This window comes from Lethenteron reissneri, chromosome 18, assembly GCF_015708825.2.
Source record: "Lethenteron reissneri isolate LAM-NWPU_2019-01 chromosome 18, ASM1570882v1, whole genome shotgun sequence".
Lineage (NCBI taxonomy): Eukaryota > Metazoa > Chordata > Hyperoartia > Petromyzontiformes > Petromyzontidae > Lethenteron > Lethenteron reissneri.
This window is the reverse complement of record NC_083796.1, coordinates 5,457,493-5,472,025: the sequence shown is the minus strand read 5'-3', so window position 1 is coordinate 5,472,025 and position 14,533 is coordinate 5,457,493. Positions and strand designations below refer to the sequence as shown.

Genomic DNA, 14,533 nt, shown 5'->3' with positions numbered 1-14,533 from the left:
ATTAGCGCGGTTGGCTACGTACGGTTGCGAAATAAGTTAACAAAACGCCTAAAGAAGTACTGAATGTCTTTGTATTTTGCTTAGAGGATCTATTTTGTTTATAAATATATGTACAGGGCCAAGTTTGTAGGGGCAACCGTTGTCTTCGCCTGGTTTGCCTCGGGCTCTGTCTTCTGTCTACGCTGCAACCTTTGGGACGGAATTTTCCCCACCCTGACCTGGGTGGGGTCGGTGAATTACCTGCAGCAACATTTAACCGTGCAATGTGTTATACGTACGGTGCGAAAGAAGTCCAACACACATACGTACTACCGTCATTGTCCTGTATTGCAGGAACTACGAATACATATTTAACCACCACTTGAGGTGAGCCCAACATATTGTCCTTTGTTCCGTCTGGAACAATTATAAAGGATGCTTTTCAAGGCTTCTTAAATAATTCAGGGTCTCATCATGTAACACATTTTAATATTCCATTGCTAACAACAGGAAGCTACATACACTACGTGAGCATATTTAGCAGACAGTTTGTTTTCAACTCATTTTATTTCACAATTGTTGTGCTTCAATTGTATAAGCTTTACAGTATGTACTGTCCTTTCAATGCCAGTTTCAAACACAAATGACTCAGTTTAACACGTAGGCTTTCGCGACCAATATCATCCATAACAGAGGTTTTGGGTTAGATCCGCGGATCTAACCCAAAAACCTCTATTATGGACAAATGACTGTATTCAACATTCATATTCAAGTGAAATATTCGTTCAAGGATCAAATGAAATGGCAAAACAAACAATTTCCAATGAGTTAAAAGCCTATGCAGTATCCAATACTGCAAAAGACTGAAAAAAACATTCTGAAATAATAGCTGGAACGCAACACACCTGATCTAAATTCCTTGGAAGTCTTATATTTATTCTTGCTATGCACACGTGGGCAGCATTACACGTGGAAGCAACAACATCAACTCGGCAAGCAAAACAAAAAGCCACGTGTTCTGAAGCCAATGCAGTTGGGGGGGGGGGGGGGGCACGTGGAGACGTTGCCACACACTTCATCTCCACGCCTTGAGCAGAGTCTGGTGGCGAGAGAGCGGAGAGTGGAGGCTGGGTTGGAGAAGGGCAGAGCGCTCCATCGCGAGGCAGAAAGGTGCCTCCACGTAGAAGCCCCCTTGCCCGTGGCAGAGTCTTTGGGCGCGATCAAAGAAGAGGCTTTCTTCGTGAGGCCCCCAGTACAGACCTGCTCTCTTCGCATTCTGCGTACAACAGAGGTTGCACAAATCGCCCGACGATGCTGGATGTAATTACCGGCGAAACGTCGTACTCACATTCTAAATGTTGTGGATTTACTCTCCGCACACACCGGTGGGCTGAAGTAGTAACTAATTGGCGCGTTTTGTGTACGTGACAAACCTTAATGGCTGTGTCGGGTGGTGAAGGGTTACGACACATTTATACTTACGCGATCTAACCAAAAAACTTTTATTATGACCCTTAAGATTGTTGGGTCAAGTGCTGTTAGCGAGCACCTTTGTTTCCCCTGTGGTGATGTTTACACACTGCGCCAGGTACTCATTTGAGGCTGAGTCGACCTAGGGGATGCCCAGGACCGGTTCGAATAATCGTCACCGGTGTTACCGCTTCCCATCAGAGGTGCACACACAAGTTCATATGCTTGAGACTTTTTACCCTTAATTGGCTCTCACATTGTGATGAATAATGGCGTTAATACATACTTTCTGACCTTAATCCATGACCTTTCTGTGAATTATTGTTTGTTTTCTTCCTTTACCTTAACCGTGAATTTCACCAAATGTTACCATGACGAAATTGCAGCCTTACCCATAATTATCCCGCTTTCGAAACTTTATTTGAGCCTCTGGCATTCATGCGGAACTTTTCTCATGCCAAATATGTCTTGGTCTGGCTCTATAAACCTTGGGTATGAACACTGAAACAAACAATCTTAAAGATACCTTAATCAACTTTTGTCAAACTTTATGTATGGGCCAAACATTCCAAATGCAGGATTATCCTAATAAGGTATTGAGATGCAGTGAGGTTTTAAGGCACACTTAAATAAATAAATAAATGGCCATTAAACAGGCAGTGTAAATGTTATTTCTGGCTCTGTTCTACGATTTTGCATCATTTGGTATACGTATTCAGTTTCTATTATGTAACTTGCTCATTACATATGTAAAGTCCTGTAAAATATATATAAACTGTAGAAAATGAACACGAAACAAAACATAAACAATCGGTAAAATATAATCAGAATTTGCCTTGCATTGTAATGTAACAACGCCCCACGTGCCAACCTTTGTGGCGACAGACGCAACTTATCAGGACACATTCTCTGCACCTCGAGGATGAGTGCCCTGTTCTTCATGTCCTGTTTCCACGGCATGACGTATCTCTGGGGCATGAGAGGGTGGCGACTTGTGAACTTGGGCGTGTGCATTTCCACAGAGCTTCGGAAGGAAATTCACAACACACGCACACAAAGGATTAACGATGAAGCCATACAATGCTGCACCTGAAACACGTTTGCGGTGGAGCGGTGACGCAAAACCCTGGCAAATCGTATTTCCTTTGGATTCCCAAAGCCACGACTGGCATCAGTGGTGAGTGATTTCTGAATCGGTCCCGGATCTATCTTCGTTCAACCCGCACTGACCAGCGTGAAGTATTGAAAAAAACAAAAACCCGATTGACTGAAACGGCACAGGGGAGGCCTTCATCCAAGCTGTACATTTTGAATAATGTGTATGACCTTCGGCTCGTGTGCCGGTGCTATGTGAATTGTTAAATCACAGGATAGTGAGAGATGGCAAGGTCTTGAGGATGCCTTCATCCAAGCAGTGGATTGATGGCTACTGCTGGTGCTGATGGTGATGACTTTGCAAGAGCCAAACTCACATTGGCAGTGAATTGTAATAGGGCCGGCAGCTATCCACAAATCTGTCATCGCTCTACAAGACACTGGGGCCCTTCAGGTGAAATATTTATCGCCCGTGTCGACTGCTCCGTATCCGTGTGTCTGCGGGAGGGCACGGTCGGCATAGTGAAGTGATTTTCATAATTTATCATCCGTTTATCGCGTGAAGCAATGTGCTCGTCAAATGTCAACCAATTATTAAGTGGTGATCTGCAGTGTTCCGGTAACGGGTACATGGGGCAAATCCACATCAAAAGTTTGTTAATCGTTCATCACTAGAAGCCACGCGTAGTTAATCTTGAGATTCATGCTTGAATATATATTTACAGTGAGCTTAAACTTTAGGGTAAAGGTGCAGCCCGGCTATAGATTGCTTGTGCCACTGGTGGCCGAAGAGCCTCCACTTGAGGGAGCTCTAGAGAGGATCTCTAGGTAATGTATTTGTCCTATTATTCCACACTAGTCAAGAATCTTGGAAGAGGTGGGAGTAGCTACAATCTACCCGACCACACGCGACCCGTTGATCGATTGTGGTGCAATCATTTATGCCGCTGGGTGGACAGAAGCGATGAGATTTAAGAAACTTGCCCATTTATTCAACTTCCGCGCCCGGAGATCGAACTGGAGGCATCTGGATTGCAAGTTACTGATATATGGGATAGTGCTAAATCAAACCTTTTCTTTTAAAGGACCATCACTATAAACAATTCGCAGCTAATTCTTGTTTGGATTCACGCATGAATATAGCATCTCTTTATAAGTGCTTATTATAATGTATTAGTATTATATACACGCGTTTATAAGTGCTGGGAGATAACATTTTCTACTTGGCTTTGAGGTCGAGCAGTGTTTATCACAGCAACACTTTACACCCAGCCACCTGAATTGGATTCCTGGCCACGGCTAACATCAGTGGCGGGTTCGATCTCTGGACTGGCCCTGCCCGTCCTCACCAACTCACACCGATCAGCATGAAGTATGGTCAAACGACCCATGACCGACACTGCTTGGGCAGGCCTTCATCCAACGGTTGACCATGGCTTTTAATCATGATGATGATAATTATAAATAAATGCGCAGTGATAGACAGACTAAATATATGTCCACATCCTGGATTTTACCAGAGGTAGCGGGATTCAACAGCACGATAATACCAGGCAATAGCAGGCGACAATAGCGCACGGACAGAGAGAAATACGACCGCTTAAGAAACCCAGCGTTGTGTGTGCGAATTTTAAAAAAAATCAGCTCGTCTTACCATCTCGATTTGCTGCGCGCTGTTGCCACGTCGGCCATGCCTTGAGCTTGAGTTGGTAGCAACACGCGCAACGGTGCCAAGGAGGGCCACGGAGTGAGCGGCGTGGTGCTCGTGGAGCCCTGGGACGTGGCTTGGCTTGAGACGCGTGTGGCTCGGTGGAGCGTTGCGTGGACAAAAAAACGCGCGTGGGCTGCCCCCACCACCACCTCCACCACCTCCCCCCCCCTTTAGGACGCATGCACTTATCCCCCTGCTGCCACTCAAAAGCGTTATAAGTAGGGGCTGCCAAACGTTTCGATGTGCCACTTGCGTCTGTCACGGCACGAGACGAGTGGTGGGCACGTTTCAATTTAAATTCACCCGCCTGCTTGCTGTGGAGTACAGCGTGAACATGTATAATCAGGGGTAATGTATAATGCAATTGTATTGCGAGTATAGATGTATAATGCAATTGTATTGCGAGTATAGATACCCCACTGATTAATAATGATGTTACTTCTCAAGAGGTGATTGAATATTGCGACCGCGACGGCTCTGTATCTTATCGATTAAATATTTAACAATGTGTTTTGGGATTGGTAGGAGACATGTAAGATGCTTTGAAGTGTTGTTTTTTCTTAATCTGTGATTTCTGCCAAATTATTTCAGCGCTGCGTCTATCAATGGATCACCCGCTATTTAAGAATTCACAATTGTGTTAAACCTTTTTCACGTTAGGAAGGTTAATTAATATTGCAGTGGTGGCGTTACAATCCAGGAGATGCTATTCATAATTTACAGCCCTTTCTCAGTCCACTGCTAAAAGAGGGCCTCCCACCGTGGCGTGTTGGTCGTGGAGGTTGTTTAGCCATACATCACCACGGCTGGTTAGTATGGGTTGGTGAAGGGGTAGCCCAAGACCGGATGATAGCCGTGGCTGGGATTATAACTCAGGATGCTGGGTTAATGTATACTACCAAAGGACCATTGCCCGAAATGTTAGACAACTTATGTTTATCTAATCTATGTATTAAAACGTACAAGGCAACGTTAATGAAAACGGCTGTGGGGTTTCAAGTTCATCGCTGTCAAGGCTGTCTGTTACTTTTCGTAACTTTACCTACAGATTTGTCAATCCACTGCTGAATGAAGGCGTGTTGGTCATGGGGCCTGTTTGACCATACTTCACCATGATGGTCACTGCGGGTTGGTAATGGAGTGGGGCGGGGGGCAGCACGGGTACAAATTTCACGCTAACAACCCACCCCGACAAGTGTGGTGAAGTATGGTCAAACAACCCCCATGGCTGTATGCGGCGTGGAGAGGCACTCATTCTACAGCGGGGCTTGACAAGATGTGTAACGAAATAATTCTGTGAATTTGCGAACTGATCTGAACAAACACGGTTCATTTAGACTGCGTTGTGTGTGTTTCCGAGTGCCGACAGGATCTCGAGGCCAGTAACAGCACGAATTGTACCACCTAACGTCAACAGCAACCGGCCCATCGTGTATATGCCCAGCATTGTGAGTGAGGCAATAATACGCACACATACCTCTGTTCAAATACCTCTACAGATCGTGTAACGCGCCTAAGGAGCGTGTATTACTATAGAGACTATGTTTGCTTTTTTACATTGCACAGTCAAATTACAAATACCCCGTGTGGCCACGTAAGGTCTCTACACACAATTGTGGAAGAGGTCAAATGCAAACACATACTTTGCACAAAACGACAAGATCCCGGTAATGTGCAGCAAGGTTTGAGTCATAAAAAATAAACACTCACACAAATACCACATTTAGTTAATTGTATTTTGCAAATGTAGTTGTACTGTATGTATTTCAATCTACCGCATTATTGAATAATTTATGCAAGCCCTTTGGATGAATGCCTCCCAACGCCGTCATTCAATCATGAGGGTTGTTAGACCATACTTCAGTGCAGGTTGAAGGCAATGGAGAAGCAGGAAAGGTTCTGATGACTTGCCACTGATGTTAGCTGTTGCCGGGAATTGAACTTAGGGGGTCAGGTTCATGTGTGGTCCAAAAAACATTTCACCACTAACCCTCCACTGCATTCCTAAGCATAACTTAAACCCGGTACCAAGGGGTTATCTCTTTCTATAGAGACTACACTCCACGAAAGGCAAATGATTCAGTTAACTTGTTGGGCGTGGTACATATATTTTAGGTGTCTAGCAACAGACAAATTAAATGAAAACCGCACTTTTTGCCCTGTCCTATGACGTAAAACCAGTCAATCCTTAGCAGGCATGTTTGGGTTTCACACTAACATGTATTTTTTTATCCTATAGTTACAAGCATAGACTAGACTACATTTGTGCAAACAAAATTCCTGCCCTTCGAGAACATTATTATATTTACACAACTTAGCCACAATGTATTTCTGCCAAGTGATGAGAAAACGGTCCTGGAGTTACAATTTTGAAGTCGCCAGTTTGATCTCCCGGTTTCATGGTTAAACAATGGCCACGTTTCTGACATTACCTTCCTCTGTCTACCTAGCAGTATAAATAGGTACACCAGTTAGTCAAAGTCGAATATGGTGGGGTGAATTGTGGGCACTACCATCTCTCCCGAGACGTTCGGCAAATGTAGAAGAGTAGGCCACATATCCTCCAGAGAAACTGATTAGAGATTTCTCTTGTAGATTTCCTTCTGTCAGCAGTAGCATGAGCAAGTCATTGTAGGGCTGCACCTTTACCTGTTACACTAATAATTATTCTCAACGTGTTCTATCCTTTTTGTTTAGAACCGTTCGTTCATAATCGATCTCAAGCCCATTCCATCCTTAGCCCTTTGGGCTCAGAATCCTCCTTGCAGGCCAAGCTCTTCGTCACAAAAACCAGGTGCGCAAATCATCTCCAAGATGAGACATCATGAGACTAACACACGTCTTACGAGCACTGCACAGGGCAAAAAGTTAAACGAAAATACGATTCATATATTGATGTATATATGCCATGCCCTGTCATTACAGTACCTACTTGTAGGTCTACACCCAGTCAAGGTAGACAATACATCTTCCTTCTGTCGGGAACTGACATTAAGTGCAGTCTCTTATGAAACGTGTGCCCCCTGTTAAGGTTTTATGGGAAACGCAATAACGGTTCTTTTTTAAACTTTATTTCACCAGCAGAAGAAAGGATTTCATATGACGGTCCATTTCATGCTCTCAAACGTGGATTCGACCCCGTGCACAGCCAACCTCCACTGCAGTCCTGGCCTCACGAAAGCCCAATCCATGGACTTTGGACAGCACAACCATCATTTTTCCCTTCACCTAGTAAGATTTCAGAGAATTGTGGACACTCAAAAATTATCAAGCCACTAATTCAGTAGATAAGTATTGCTTCGTAGAGGGTTTTAAAGTGGTCTTTGAACATTGCTACCTCTGATCATGAAATGTGATGCATATCCTTCATTTACAGACTTGGAAAGGCAGCATAATGAAATGAAAAAGTTAGAAATGAACCCCTACAACACATCCCCTTGGAATTCGATGGGCCCAGCTTCCAGACCTCCTGCTGGAAAAGACTTTGGTAAGTTTTTTTTAACGAAAAATTAAGTTAGTGTTACCATTGAAAACACAAGAGTAATTAATTATAACTCTGCTCTTTCGTCACTTTCAATCAGCATTGACAATGTATTCTTTATAGGAGAGACCTAAAACATTTTAACTATCAAAAATTGTATATTTTTTATTCAGCACTTCCAAAAACATCCATAAACCTTTGTAGCCTAGGTTCAAAACACTTTTTATTATTAAACGTTTTATCCCAAAATTTTGGGTGCCGAGATTCTATTTTCACTTTCATATCTTAAAATCGAATTTGTTGGATTCAGCATCCTGAAAAACATCCAGATAAAAATCGATGTCTCGGCCTACCTCATAAGAATTGCATCACTCATTTCGTCACACCCATCTGTATAGTAACTTGTTATACTGTTCGGCATCAGATATTAACATATATCTTTGCATTTTTTAGTGTGCTGCCGTTACAAACTATGGAGTGGATGAGAAATTGATGCAGAAGATAAATACATAATATTCCAAAAATCAAATGCTTCAAATTTAGTACATCGCATTATTTATTACAATTTCTAAAACACCTTTCTTTCAGATGTTTTATGACATATACATGTAAATGAACCAAATCGTTAAATACACACCATCCAGGGTTGCCATGATAATCTTTCACAATACAATTACATCAAATTTTACAAGGGTGATTACCGCAATATCAGTTTCCCATAACTATGCAATTGTATTTCACACTGTTGTTGTGTTTTTCTGTACTTCTAGTAATAGTTTCCCATAACTATGCAGTTGTATTTCACACTGTTGTTTGTGCTTCGCTGTACTTCTAGTATGACAAAAGATTACTCTTAGGGTCCTTCAACTGCAGTTCCCTCAATACAAGCAAAACTTAAAACTCATGTGATTACAACTTATAATGCTTACAAGGCATATGCTGTCAGCCACACAATCTTTAAATTAACTACAAAATGTCTTAATCGCCATGCCATGAATTACAGGGAAAATTCGTTTGTAAAATCTCTAACTGGATAATAGCTATTTATCAACAACTTTCATTGAGTTTTGTCTCATTTAACAGGAAATTCAGTATTTAAGAAATATAAAATGAGCATAATTGAACGATACTTTGAAAAAAGGATGATGCGATTATTGAGTCATATATCATACGATATACAAAATGCCAAATCATGGCAACCCTAAAAGAAACATGTTTATACAAATTGATGGATGTGTAATGTTGTTTTATTATGAAAATGTGAACTCATAACTTGAATACTAATACACACTGTAGTATGCATCAAGACACTTCAAATAACAAATGTAACAACAATGGAACATATTTTTTAGCTTTGATCAAACAATGCCTTTATCACCACATTAAAAAAAAAACATGGTTAAATCAATGGTACGCTTGTCATCTAGATACTGACATTCTCGGTATTTTCATTTACCAGTGATACTACCCTCTGCTGCCCCTGCACACTGTTACGGGCAAATGTGTATAATTGTTGCTGAAATGAAAAAATTGTTTGCAAAGGAAACACGACATGAGTCTTGAGGTTACAAGCCTCGGGGGAAACATTGAAGGAGGGTGAAGGAAGGAAAACACAATTACAGGTGGTAAAATATATACACATTTTGAAGCAAGCTTCAGGAAATCTAGTTAGGTTAGAAGAGTTCTAGGTCGTTTGGGTGATCAAGCTCGAGTGAATCGCCTGTGGCAGGGCTTGGAGGCGGTTGTGGAGTTGGAGCGCGCACATCACGGCCGCACACATCTTCCAGAGCAGCCAGCTGAGCTTCGGCGGTGTCGCTGGCAAAGGTCTCGCGTGAAGTGTCATCTTCAGGGTCCTGCAGATCCAGACCCTGAATCGCTCGCTTCATTGAGCGTGCCACTAAATGCTTCCGTCGCTTCAAGGCTGCCTTTTTACTTGCGTAGTCTCGCTGATTTTCCTCGTGGAATATTTCCTGAAAAAATAAAAAAAATATTTATAGTTCGCCAGTCCAATCAAAACGAATTATTACATCATTTCGGATGGTATCTTAATGTTTGGAGATGATATTACATTTCTTACTTTGATTTGTTCCTGGGTGACGCTGGGGGTGCTTTTCATAAGATTCAGATACACTCCTCCAGGGGTTCTTCTTCTGGTGCCATTCTTACAAATGAAAACAAGTCACTCACTTGAATACAAAGTTAGTAATACGAGGTAAGTGATACTGTGCTTATTACACCATAGGACTGAGAGTTAGCAGCGGCTTGGGGAGGCCCTCATCCAGCAGATGATTGATCCTGGCTGATGATGATACTGTAATAAAGAAAACTGTTTTACTTACCACAATCATCAAGCCTCCATTCCGCTCAATTTCAGCAGTTTCATAAAGGAGCTCGAGTGATTTCTTAACACCGATGATGCTCACCACTCTTACAATTAAATCTTCTTTGGCTTCGCGTAACCTTACACCAATAAAAAATACATTAAAAAAAGCATGAACCGAGAGGTCATTGGGTTTATTCATTGTGAGCAATGTCATTTGAGGGCCAACACATTGTGCAGCAAAGTTTACTGTGGCAAGAAAACCAAGTATAAAGTGTCTCACCTGTAAGCAATTTCTTCAGCTATCCTATCAGCTGGATCATCCTCTTTAAGTTCATAGCGACCGACAAAGTCCATTTCAGCCCTCTCACCGAGCCGTTCTTTCACCGGCCTACGCTTCCGCTTTTGAACTCTGGACTGTGCATTTGCTTCATCCTTGAGGTCCTCACTGAGGACAAATCAGATGTATACACACATACATATTAGAAACAATGCCACCTACAGAGCAATACATATATGACAAGCTCAATTAAATATCTAAAATTGTCAATTCCAAGCAGGAAACAGAAATCTAGAATAACATTTTGCAACAGTCTTTTAATCACTAACAATAATTCCACAATTTAAAAATACCAAATATTCCATTTATAAATATGCAAACATAATTTACACGATAATATTTTGAGTCCTAACACATTAAAGAGTCAGTGTGTTTCTCCTATATCCAGTTGATTGCTGTATTGCAACTCAAGTAATATATTATACTAATAAATGTACGGTAAATTGCACTTGAAGTTTATACAAGTCCTCACCACTGCTCCTCAGCCAACTGCATATCCTTGCTCGCAGTGTGCATATAGCCATCCAACTCAGCTTCTAGTTTGAGCAACTCTTGAGTCTCTTCTTTTTGCCGAATCTTTTTTGCCAACATGTAGTTGTAACTTTCAGAATCACGGGTCCTGATGCTCAGGTCTGCCTCCACACCCAGAATACCAATCTCCTGGGCCACAGCATCCTGACATTGTTCCTGAAATTAAGAGGCACAACAATATATCAAGCACAAAAATCTAACTTAAGTGACTGCATTGGCAGTGGTATACAAACACAAATAAAAAAACATCACGAACTCCATTAACATTGTCTTATAACATAAATCCAGAGGTTTTTTTTGGGTTAGATCACGTAAATATGTCGTGAAAACCCGCCACCACCCGACCCGACACAGCCAACTAGTAAGGGTTGTCACGTAAACAGAACTTGGCCAATTCGTCACTAGTACAGCACCACCAGTGTGTTGGAAAGCCAAGCCACAACATTTACAATCTGAGTACGACGTTTCGCCAGTAATTACAACTAGCTTTATTAGGTGATAACCAGATTTGTGGAGAAATCCTCCTGTTTCGTTCCTTAAATAGAGGGATAGATGTGATGGTATCATTTGAGCCCTTCTTGAGCGAAGTGGGGGGAGGTAATGAATGCATATCAGGGTATCCATTGCCGATTGGGTTATTTATATGGTAACCAACGTAAATTATGCATCCGCATTATGCAATACATACATACTGTATATATACTGTATGTATTTATGTATTGCTGCTGTATGTTTCTGGAATACCCTTGCCACTCATCTACAACTTGATTCAGTCCCTTCACTTCCCCTCTTTATAAGCTGTGCGACATCAACCAATTAATAAAAATTGCGAAATTAAAAAGTAAAATCTTTCCTCCATGTTTTCCCATGAAGTTCCACTCTGCGATCGTGCTATTTGATTCCTGTAGTGCAGGGGTGGGGAACGTCCGGCCCGCGGGCCGTATAAGGCCCGCAAAATAATTTTATCTGGCCCTGCCAAGGCAACCGCAGGCGGGACTCGAAATTCAATAAATCTAGGAGCAAACCTGGAAAAGTAGTTGCGAGTAGCAACAACATCAATACCAGCTAACATCACACGCCTCACCAAAGAGAAGCAGTTCCAGCCATCGCATTAGGGGCGAGTTAATTAAATGTTTGACCAAATATAACAGGCTACTTTTGAAGTTGATAAATTTGTATGGCCCGCAAATTATGTTATAAATATCCAAATGGCCCTTGGCAGAAAAAAAATAACCCGTAAAAACAAAGTTTTTCACTATAAATCCTTTATATGCGTGGCGGCTAGAGTCCTCTCGTCCTCTGGCTTGAGATGGCTGCCACCTATGGGTCAGATGATTGCCTGCCACCATTAAGCAATTGGTAATTAAATATAAAAAAAATTCCCTATGAAGTGTAAAGTTATGGAAAATGTTTTTTCATGAAAATAAATTGTCACACATAACGAGTCTGTGTGCAAAATGTCAGCTCGATTGGATCACGGGAAGTGGGTTAAAAAACGACCGAAAGATTTGCACGGTCGTAAGTGCACAAGCAAGCAAGCAAGTGAACTTAATATAAAGGATTTAAAAAAGGTTCCCCACCCCTGCTGTCGTGGGTTATGGGTGCAGTCACAAATTGCCAATAACTGGCAAATTACAGTGATTCGAGGATTGGAACACAAATTATTAGTTTCTCCTGGTTATGCTTTTACCAATAACGTTTTACAACAACATATGAGTTCGTACACAATAAATAAAATGCGTTTTACCTGCAGCACTGCGCCCCAGACGTTGTTCACCTTCCTGGAATTATCTGAAGGGCGGGAAGCCGGGCGAGCCGGTCCCCTGGCTGGGGGAATGGGCTGAGCTACCATCGGAACGGGGGGCCGCTGATTATTGTTCTTCAGCCTTTTTCTCCTCCACAGGCGCTCCTCGTCGTCATCTGAGTCACTGTCGCTATCATTGCTGGAAAAGCCCTTGTTAGTGGCGCGGTACCGAACTGCTGTGTCGATGAGAGGGGGGCACGAGCGGCCCCCTGCAGCACCGGCGTCAAACGTCGCATTGGTGGTGTTGCTGCCTTGAGCGCTGCTGCCCTGTCAGGAATACGCATGAAAGACAAGTTTAAATGTTACATCTTTTAAAAAAAAATTGCAGGTGCAAGCCCATTGAGATTGAACGTCTCCCAAGAGACCTGGGTAAACGAGAACCATACAGACCACGTGTGACAAAAATCATTTTCATCGGTATACAATGTCAAACAACATATTATCCGACATAGTAAATCCAACTTTAGGTACGATGCACCTTTTAAAAACCATGCACGTTGGTATTTGTACAACGAGCACAACTGCCAATTAAAAACTGACCGGGAGGAGGAAATCCGTTCAGATGTGTTCCCATCGTACAAGGAGCAAGTATAACACCGTGTGTTAAAGATACACTGCTGTAGATGAATCCCTGCAGTCACGAAAGCTTTACATCGAAATGCTATCAAGCCCTTTAGAAATCCACTGCTGGACATAGTCCTTCCCGTGACGTGTCGGTCGTGGGGGTTGACCCTACTTCACCACGTCTGGTCAGTAATAGTTGGTGGATGGGGAGGCCCAGGGAAGGTTCTGAACATAACTCCGCCACTTGACGTTCCGCATGGCCAAGTTCACAGTGCAGTGCGTCACTGCTACCCCCCACCACTGCATTCAAGTCCCGTGTAGTATAAATCATGGTAATTACTCTCCTTACGTGTAGCAATGTTTGTACAGTAGTTAAGACTCTACGAGTGAAGCATTGCATGTTTCACTCGTGGAGTCATGTACAGTACCAGTGATTGGCGCCAAACTTAAAGAAAATTTAGAATGTTGGGTGGACCTTGTCCTATATTAGGCGAATCGGTGCTCGCGTCTTTTAGACACATACCGAGCTGGGCTCCGTGTGTGAAGCTTTGTTAATAAGAACAATATATATACGGTACATTAAAGTGACTGCCGCCACCACCGCATGTGATGATAACATTCACTGCAATCACTCCAAAGCCACTGGAGCAACGTTGGCCGTCAAGTCACTTTAAAAACAATATCATTCACGAAGTTTCGAATGTGTTGATTAGGCATGCACAAGACAATAGCCGTTTTGTAAACAACATTGATGCATTGATACAAAACAACGCGAGGCAGCACGCATGGCCACATGGCCTACGATGTTGTTCCAGCCTTCCCCAAACGACACCGAGTGTCAACAAGGCACAGCACAATGCAAATAAACGACGAGACAACGGGTAGTAATTCATATTTACATTGAAGCGATCACGTACAAATCATTTGTATACGTTCGATAGATTAGTCTCCCGGTTCTGAGGGCCCGTGGCCTGATAATCGCGCCCTTCAGTTCAAACGCGACGCGAAACGCGTGCGGCAGTAGCAACGCTTCTGTGAGGCGTCTAACATTAATAACCACGACACATATTTAACACACCCACCCCTCGAGGAGCACACGAGAAGGGCCAGGCACGTACATTGTTAGTTGTTGGCGCCTTGCCGTGGTTCTCGGAGCCGGAGTCCGAGTCGGCGAGCTCCCCCTCCTCGAACTCCACCTCCATGGCCGGAGTCTTCGCGGGGCCCCGTGAGGGCGGCGG

The 14,533-nt window shown here is 42.8% G+C and overlaps 3 protein-coding genes across 13 annotated transcripts; 1 reads left to right on the top strand and 2 right to left on the bottom strand.

Annotated features, from left to right (window-relative positions):
• Window positions 1-83: 83 nt before the first annotated feature.
• On the top strand, window positions 84-8,786 carry LOC133343750 (uncharacterized). 9 transcript variants are annotated; one of them, XM_061553529.1, is made up of 7 exons: window positions 184-231; window positions 2,472-2,626; window positions 5,625-5,703; window positions 6,953-7,049; window positions 7,337-7,486; window positions 7,632-7,742; window positions 8,190-8,786. In XM_061553529.1, exons 2-7 carry the CDS (start codon window positions 2,517-2,519, stop codon window positions 8,219-8,221), a joined length of 579 nt encoding a protein of 192 aa, XP_061409513.1. In that variant the 5' UTR covers window positions 184-231; window positions 2,472-2,516; the 3' UTR covers window positions 8,222-8,786. The 9 variants fall into 9 exon arrangements, 8 of the variants coding, with proteins under 8 accessions (XP_061409516.1, XP_061409513.1, XP_061409515.1 ...); XM_061553531.1 differs by lacking the exon at window positions 184-231 and adding an exon at window positions 1,109-1,652 and having other exon boundaries at window positions 5,616-5,703; XM_061553532.1 differs by lacking the exon at window positions 7,337-7,486 and having other exon boundaries at window positions 84-231; window positions 5,616-5,703.
• SPMIP10 (sperm microtubule inner protein 10) lies at window positions 528-4,373 on the bottom strand. The gene is made up of 3 exons (XM_061553542.1): window positions 4,199-4,373; window positions 2,365-2,473; window positions 528-1,255 (listed from the first exon to the last, which is right to left on the bottom strand). Exons 1-3 carry the CDS (start codon window positions 4,234-4,236, stop codon window positions 1,055-1,057), a joined length of 348 nt encoding a protein of 115 aa, XP_061409526.1. The 5' UTR covers window positions 4,237-4,373; the 3' UTR covers window positions 528-1,054.
• Window positions 8,787-8,965: 179 nt separating the features above from the next.
• Window positions 8,966-14,533, bottom strand: PHAX (phosphorylated adaptor for RNA export). 3 transcript variants are annotated; one of them, XM_061553527.1, is made up of 7 exons: window positions 14,414-14,533; window positions 12,675-12,998; window positions 10,869-11,083; window positions 10,340-10,504; window positions 10,076-10,196; window positions 9,814-9,897; window positions 8,966-9,706 (listed from the first exon to the last, which is right to left on the bottom strand). In XM_061553527.1, exons 1-7 carry the CDS (start codon window positions 14,495-14,497, stop codon window positions 9,410-9,412), a joined length of 1,290 nt encoding a protein of 429 aa, XP_061409511.1. In that variant the 5' UTR covers window positions 14,498-14,533; the 3' UTR covers window positions 8,966-9,409. The 3 variants fall into 3 exon arrangements, with proteins under 3 accessions (XP_061409511.1, XP_061409510.1, XP_061409512.1); XM_061553526.1 differs by having other exon boundaries at window positions 14,378-14,517; XM_061553528.1 differs by having other exon boundaries at window positions 12,675-12,993; window positions 14,378-14,430.